This window comes from Populus euphratica, unplaced genomic scaffold (assembly GCF_000495115.2).
Source record: "Populus euphratica unplaced genomic scaffold, PopEup_1.0 scaffold16.1, whole genome shotgun sequence".
Taxonomy (NCBI): domain Eukaryota; kingdom Viridiplantae; phylum Streptophyta; class Magnoliopsida; order Malpighiales; family Salicaceae; genus Populus; species Populus euphratica.
Window position 1 is genome coordinate 946,466 of NW_011499882.1, and position 8,198 is coordinate 954,663.

The following is an 8,198-nucleotide window of genomic DNA, read 5'->3' on the forward strand; positions in this document are numbered from 1 at the left end:
ATATATATATATATATATTAATAAAGTGTCTTTTAATCATTTTATTTATTACCAAAATAAAAAATATGATAGAAAACATCAAAGCCCTCAGATGCTATATCAAGAGATTTTGCTTTTAAAGGTAAATATATCATTTTAATATTCTTAAAAAATATAGATGTACAAAAAAAAATCCTAGAGCTAACTTTAAAAAATTATATTTTTAAAGATAATTAAATTATTTCACTATACAGATAAAATATGAAAAACTTTTATTACTTTAATGAATTCATAAATGATTTTTATGCTATAGAAATAGACCATCTACTCTTAATAAAAGACTTAACAATTTTTCTTTAAAGAATAAAGTAATTATTTTATTGTTCCATCAATAATGAAATGGAAAATTAACACTCATATCTAATCATTGGACTTGATTGCAACGATTAGAGTTCAAATCCAAATTTTTGACATTTCCTTTTTTGTATCAAAAGAAAATCTTTTGAATCTCATGGTTTTATAACTCTTGGTGAGTATGACCAGCAGAGGCTGTGTTGGTTTATATTTCAAGATAAAAAACAATTATAGATTGAGATGTAAAAATAAATGTCATGATAGTTATCCAATAAATTTTTATTATTTTAAAACATGAAGAATAGAGACATGTATCATCGGTACTCAACTATATATCTCTCTTTTTTTTCTTCTTTTTTCTTTTTTTTTCTTTTATAAGATAAGTAACTAAAAGCTACAAACTGTCCAATTTTTTTATAATTTTGAGACAAAATTTATTAAGAAGGTCAATTTTGCTAGCTACTTTCTTGCAATTTTTCTTTCTAACTTTTCCTAATACAAACATGTGTGAGTTTTTTATTTTTTGAGTCATATGTATATCAAAAACTCGCACCATGAAGAGAAGGAATTCCTTGGGTCGACGCTTGAAAAAGAGAAAGAAAAATAATTCATGATTGGCTGGTTTTATTAATTATTTTAGAACAACAAGACTACATAAAGTTAGAAGGAATGTAAGTGGAATGGCTAAAATATTGGCCACAAGCAATATTGTCTTGTTCCAGCAAGAAATTGTTGAAGCTAGCTTCTACTTCATTTTCTTGAATTTGAGCAGGTTCTTGTGCAAGAGAATTGAGTACTGCAATTTCAGCTTTTGTTTTAGCTAGTTGGCTTTCTACACCGTGAATTTGTTGGTGTAGTAAAGAGATAATCCCTACACAACCATAGACAGGGTCCTCAGTTCTGCTTTGTGCCTCATAATACAAAGAGTCTGCTGCTGCAGCTCTTAAATGTGCTGGGAGTTGCTGGAATAGCCAAAAGGAAAGCATAAGAAATTGCACTAGCGATTAAAAGTGTCTATGATATCAAGATCTGATCTAACTAAAGTCAACACATGAAATAGTTTTCTAGGCCAATTGTTGTGGTTTTTTACTTAATAATAATAATAAGAAGAAGAAGAAGAAGGAGAAGAAGAAATTGGATTATTAAAAATTAACTCTTCTCTATTTTATTCTTTCCTGTGTAGCTTGAATGCAAATGGTATGGAACTACCATATTTTAACGAATAATATTTTAGTTGAAGTGCTAGAAAGATTGAAAACATATGAGATAGATATGATATATATTTATCAAAGATAATTACCTGGAGCATTTTTGCAACATTACTCGCGCCATAGATTCTGTGAACGCAAGCAAATCTTTGAGGATTATTAGAAGGAAAGTAAGGAGAGAAAATGCAATCTGAAGGACATCTCCTTCTCAAATACTTGCAAGCTGCACACCGACCAGAAATCATCCTGAAGAATCCAAAGAAAATCTAATGAAAAATAATCTTAACTATGCAAAGATTCTCTCAAATCTTTTTTTGTTCTTGAACGAAGATCCAGTTGAGATTTCCAGTGTCCTAATGTCTAGAGGTAAAGTAGTAGAAATAGAGATTTTCCAACGGCTACGTTTTTTGAAATTGAGGTTGAGGAAGGAAAGTTGATGAGATTGGAATTAGATTCTAAATCTTGGAGAGAATTAAGGATGGCAAAGAGTGGAATTATAATCAAAGGTTTTGTTTCCTCTTCCATTCATGCTTTTGCTTGCCAAAAATACAAGAGTCAAGCCATCTCTTTTTTATAGGAAAAGTAATTATGATTGGCTATAAAGCATTTCTTCAAGGCAATTGGTGCAAGCTGCATAATATAATTATGTATTGATAATGGAAAAAATAATTACTAGTTTGAGAATTTTCAAGAAAATAAAAAAAATAAAACAAGAATTTAAGGAGCAGCGCACCATCGGACACCAAACTTCTTTGCACAACGACCACCCCCCCTCTCCCCCCCACCACTAATGCACACATGCGCATCTCCATGCATATAAATTCTTTGTGCATGCTAGAAAGAATCAACCTTTTTGTTAATGACATCAGAAACCAATAACGAGCATCAATCTCTTTATCAGTGGAAAACCTGCTCCGCATACTTTTCTCCTTGATTTCTTATTCTGACAGGAGATTTATTTTGCAAGAGAGCTTGTAATGTAAACTCGTGATAAGTCCAGCCACTTCACCAGAGAGCCCACAGTTTTCACAGCTTCATCCCCACTTATTAAAATAGAGATTTCCCAGGCCAGCTGTGTAGTTTAAGCTTTAAATTACAAAACGCAATGCAATGACTCACATACCCGAGTATTAAAATAGAACATGTAACTCATGCCAGGTATGGATAAAAGGTTTCATAATATTTATTATAGATGTCCAACAAGCATACTTGCTTGTTCATAAACTATGAAAACAAACACTAGAAAATAAACGAAGTCTTTGCATAGAAGATACACACCCATGGCCAAGCCACGATCATACGGAATTAAAATATACTATGCTATACTATTTAGAACTTAATTTCTTCATGATTGGACTTCGATCCTTGCATAAGCTGTTACTCCCTCGAGAGGGAATCATTTTCCAAACAGAGACTCCAGTAAATCATCATCCCAAGCCTGAAATATTCGAAATAAAAATTTAATTATTAGGAATTAGCTACATTTAAACATTTTGTAATACCTCATCAATGAGTAATAGATACATGTATATAAAGTGATATATGTGCTTGCATGCATGCTTTAGTGTGTGTGTTGTTGTTGTTGACATGCCTGATTTCCTGTTGGCCCATTGTCAACTGCTTGAGGGTTATTGAGCTCGGAATCCACAAGGTCACCATTGCCATTTTGCTGCACACACATGTATATATAAGTAGGAATATAAGAAAAGGGCTAGTTGTCAAATATTTTAAATGCAATTAAAAGTACTTAATTGCGCTTACTGAGAGTAGAATTTGTGTATTATGTACTTGCCTGATCCAAGTTTGGAAAATATCCATCCATTGAATTAGCATTGCTTCCGCAGATGGGGTTCATAGCTCCTTCTCCGCTTTGAACCTACAAAGAATGATAATCCAAGAATTTTTGTTCGACGAAAAGATTACCAACTAGATAATATATAGCATATCATGTAAATGATTAGCCAAAAAAAGGGCCGGGAATGAGAAGCAAGACATAGTCATGCCTGGCTAGAAGGTTGTTCATTCCAAGGAGTGTTGTCATCAATGTGAAGTGAGTTCAAGAAGTCCGGAGTCAGGAGTTCATGCAAGGGAGTGCTCATTTGATCAACACCTTGTGGAAGCTGCATATATAGCAGGAATAAGATGATAATTTAATCAAGAAATTTTGTTGTCTAAAAACAGTGATCTTTGAGAACCTGATAAGCAGGTGGATTGTTGGTAGGTTCCAAAAGCATGTTGCTAACATTCAGTTCACCGTGGCCAATCTGTGGCTGTTGATTAGAATTCCCACCCAGGATAGGAGGACTACTGTACATGAGGCCAAACACATAGTCATTTTGTCCTCCATTTCCAAGACCAAGCCGGTGCTGTGGTGGTGGTGGTGGCAGCGGCATTGGAGTATTCCCATGATAAACACTAGTGAATGGTGCTGGTGGCAGGAATTGGTTTGCACCCTCAAGACCAGCAGAAAAAGATCCCCTTTGAGCCACATAATTTGCTGACGCTATGTTAAACCCTAAAGATGCAGCGTTCATGTTGCCATTACGAGCCCAATTCATCAAGCAAGGATGACCACCATCACTAAAACCATTTGATAGTTCATTCTTATTGAGTTGCATGTGGCCTGATCCAATGAGGTGTCCATCGGGAGTCACACGAATTCCAACATAATTATTATTGGTGTTCAAGGAATTGTTGATGATTCCAATATCTCCAACTCCTGACCCGTAGTTGGTAGCCTGAATTCCAACAGCACCAAACCTGTTAATTAGTGGTGGGCTACCAAAATTCTGAAGATATGATCTTGCTTGATTTTGTGGATGGTACATTTGCATTGGACTTGTACCATGAGTGAGGCCAGTAGGGATCACACCTCCATGAGAAGGCATGTTTGCTCCAATACTATAGTTTGATTCCAGTCCTGATCTTATTTGGTTTGCCTGATTAGCAGAATTAGCATTGCCAAATAAACGAGACTGCCCGTATGGTGATTGAAGTATGGAGTTGTTGCTCGGAGCTTGTTGGTTTGGAGAATGCAAGTTCCTGAAACTGGAACCACCAAGAGTTGGAATGTTGTTCCCTCCACGACCAGTTTGAATTGATGCTCTTGCTACTCGTTGGAAATATTCCTGCTGGGCATTTTTGAACATCATAAAGGTTTGGCTAGGCGCAAAGTTTGTCCTAAGATCTCGTCCTGACAAGTTCTTCGATGAACAACCACCTCTCTCTGCAACCTTTTTAAGGAAGATTCGATACTTCTGTGAAATCATCAAGACATAATTGTGTCAGTGACAAGTTGTTATAATAGCATAAAAATGTGATTAGCTAGTTAGGATGCATTATCTTTCTTCTTTCGAAAACAAGGAAAAAAAAAGGTTTATAGTCGATAACTATATATATGCCCTTAATATATATAAATCTCATGTATAAAATGTCAAGATGCTAAGGCAAGGATTTGGCACTCTTTTAACAACCGTTGGTTAACTTTTTATTTTTATTTTTCTAAGTATAAAATAATAGACTATATATACACGAGATTATCTAAAAAAGGGTAATCAATATATATATATATATATATATATATATATTCAAATAAACTCAAATGATTAAGAAACATTGATCTACTTAAATAAGTGCATGAAATTTAGAAGTGAATGATTTTAGTATGAGAACTCATTTTCTTGCAGGCCCAAAAATAGTACCATAAATTATTTGAAAAATCTATTTCTTCTCCTCTTATATGAAATAATATCAAAGAGCATGAGCAAAGCTAAATCGATCTATTGAGAAGCATGATTTAAGAGTGCTAAACTATACAAACACAAACCTGTAAGTGACTGGCAATATTTTCTCTTGACAGCCCTCGCACACTCATGCATTCAAGAATTCTTTTTGGAACAGCCTCTACATAGATTTGAACGTACAAAGAAAAGCATCACAAATAAATTTGGCAAGTAAAAGGTGTGTGCGTGTGTGTGTGTGTGTGTAAAATAAAATAGATTCTGCTTACTGTCAAGCCCTATATGGTTTAAGGCCTGCAAAAACCGGTTGTGAAGTGAATTAGTCCAAACCACCCTAGGCTTTTTCGAGGGAGGCTGACTATCTACTTCTTGATCTTCCTTTCTTCCATTTTTTCTACACCGTTTTTCATCATTGATAGATGTTGCAGAATTCACATCTTCAAGGGATAATCTCTCAACCAATGTAGAAGGAGATGGTTCTCGAGAGCCTTCTATTTCCTTGATTGAAAGGTAGTTACCTGTTTTGATTGCAACTGCATAATGCCACACATTCTTGAGATCATCTTTGTTAGCTGGTTTCACTATATAAAACGCAGCACCACTCTCTAGACTTCTTGATATGACGTTGTCACTTTCATCTGAGGACATTACTGCATTAGAAATGATAAAGAAATCAGAAAAGCTTCGACAAAAAAAAAAAAATAGAAAATCTAATTTAAAGATCAATAATGCAAGGAATACATTAGTTAATAACTTTGCAATAAATTAACACGGTGTGATTTATATGGTAATGAGTTCGAATAATACTTTTAAAAATGTTATATATATAAACATTTTTTAATGATAAAAAACTTCAAAAGTATACGAGTTGTTAGATCATGATTTTAAAGCAGGATCCATTAATTTAATGATTCATGTGTATTATTAGAGTTTTATCCTTGTCATATATTTTTCTAATATTTAACATTATATTACTCTTTTTAGTGTTATTATATATATATTCTTTTGTTATCTAACAATATATTTCCAATTATTTTATTGCAAGTCTAACATTTTAAATTAAATTATTAATAAAACATTGATGATAATTTGAGTTTTTGTTTTAGATTCAACCGATCGAATCTAATATCGATTGAATATATATATATATATATATATATATATTATATATGTTTATCCCATGTCATAAACGAAGAAGAGGTAAAGTACTACACTTACTAATCACAGGAAGCTTGAATTCTTCTTCCACTTGTTTTTGTAGTTCCATGCCATTCATCTCAGGCATATGGAGGTCAGACACAACCAAGTCAAATAAACCCTTTTTCAGTCGAAGAGTTGATAAAGCATCAAATGGGTTCTTGACTGTGACCACAATAAGTTCTAGCTTGCGATTGTCTGCAAACAAAGAAGACAGCATTATAAGATAATAAATCGTTAATTACAAATTTAATATCAAAATAGAAAATTCAATGATTTTAATAATTTCTCTCTCGTCTTTATCAATTATAGCTCTCAAATACTTTGTTAAATCAAGACATCAAAAGATAAAACAAGAATCATGTAAGAATAATAATATTCATAAATGATACTAGAAAGGCTAAAGATTTAAGAAAAAAGAGGCTTAAATAAATAGAAAGAGAACAAATTACTTTTGCAAGGGCCAAAGATTTAGTTTCATGCTTTAATTTTAAAGATGAAGGAAAAAAGAGATTGAATTATTTTTTTAAAAAATAAATCTTGATTATTGACCTTACTTTTCGAGAGAGAAAAAATTAAATATTAATTGTTAAGCAAAAAAAAAAAAGAGGTCAAAGGAAAAAAAAAAAGCCATTTTCACCGGTATTAGATACAGAGGAGTAAAATGAGTATGAAAACCCTAACTCCATACTGCTTGAAATTTAATGGCTGAAAAACCATGCATGCAATGACTTATTATCCAATTGTTAACCATATGTAATTATTGAAATTGAAGAGAGAAAAAAAAACAATACAAGCATGAGATCAATAAAATAAACAGTACAATATAACAAGATCTAGCAGAAAACAAGAGAAAAGAATGAAAGGATAATAATAATAATGATTAAAAATAAAAATAAAAATAAAATCAATCTCTAAGTTTGTAGAAATCATTCATATAATGCAAGATAATTCACAAGGAGAAACATCAATTAAAAAAATTGACTGTGAAAATATGATTTAAATTTTGATTTGTTAGTGATATAGATGGATCAACAACGGCTGAAATGGAAAAGGATCCTCTCTCTTCTTGAAAACAAAAAATGGAAAAAGATCCTTGGTCATATGATATTAGAAAAAAAAATCAGATTCAATTGATCTAGAAATCAAGAAATAAGATTGAGAAAACAAATCTAAGAAATTAGGACTTTAAAAAATAACTTAAATGCAAAGAAATAATAATCAAAACTTTGGTTTATGCTTATATTAACAAATAGAAATCTAAGAACCCCTAAATTATTGATGAAAATGGCATAAACTGCTTGGAACCATGGACCATGAGAACATGAAATCCACACTGGAATTAAAGACATGGCAAGCAGTAAGATCTCACTCGTATACCTTTATAGCTAAATGTTTTCAGCGTTGCCGAAACAACAGTAAGAGATGTAGAATCATCATCTACAATTAAAATATGGATTTTCGAAAGGGAGGAGTTTGGGGTATTGGAAGATTGATTGGATGCCATTGTTGCTCAAGCTAGCTATGTTGTGAATGTATTCAGACCTGAATGGGGGATTTTATAGCGTCGAGGTGCAAGGGCAGTTAGGAGTGAGTCCAAAAGATGTTCTACATTTGTCTCTCGATTGCATATACAAGGCATGTAGTGGGGCTATGCTGCTTAATTATATAAAATCCCATTTATTTATTTTTTCTAAATTCTTCCCCTTCAAATCTCATT

The 8,198-nt window shown here is 32.6% G+C and overlaps 2 protein-coding genes across 2 annotated transcripts; both read right to left on the reverse strand.

Moving 5' to 3' along the window:
* Positions 1 to 983: 983 nt before the first annotated feature.
* LOC105129705 (LOB domain-containing protein 24-like) lies at positions 984 to 1,786 on the reverse strand. Its single transcript, XM_011031890.1, has 2 exons — positions 1,634 to 1,786; positions 984 to 1,295 (listed from the first exon to the last, which is right to left on the reverse strand). Exons 1-2 carry the CDS (start codon positions 1,784 to 1,786, stop codon positions 984 to 986), a joined length of 465 nt encoding a protein of 154 aa, XP_011030192.1.
* A 1,752-nt stretch (positions 1,787 to 3,538) lies between these two features.
* On the reverse strand, positions 3,539 to 7,985 carry LOC105129706 (putative two-component response regulator ARR21). Its single transcript, XM_011031891.1, has 6 exons — positions 7,859 to 7,985; positions 6,500 to 6,676; positions 5,551 to 5,931; positions 5,368 to 5,444; positions 3,737 to 4,798; positions 3,539 to 3,661 (listed from the first exon to the last, which is right to left on the reverse strand). Exons 1-6 carry the CDS (start codon positions 7,983 to 7,985, stop codon positions 3,539 to 3,541), a joined length of 1,947 nt encoding a protein of 648 aa, XP_011030193.1.
* Between the last annotated feature and the right edge of the window lie 213 nt (positions 7,986 to 8,198).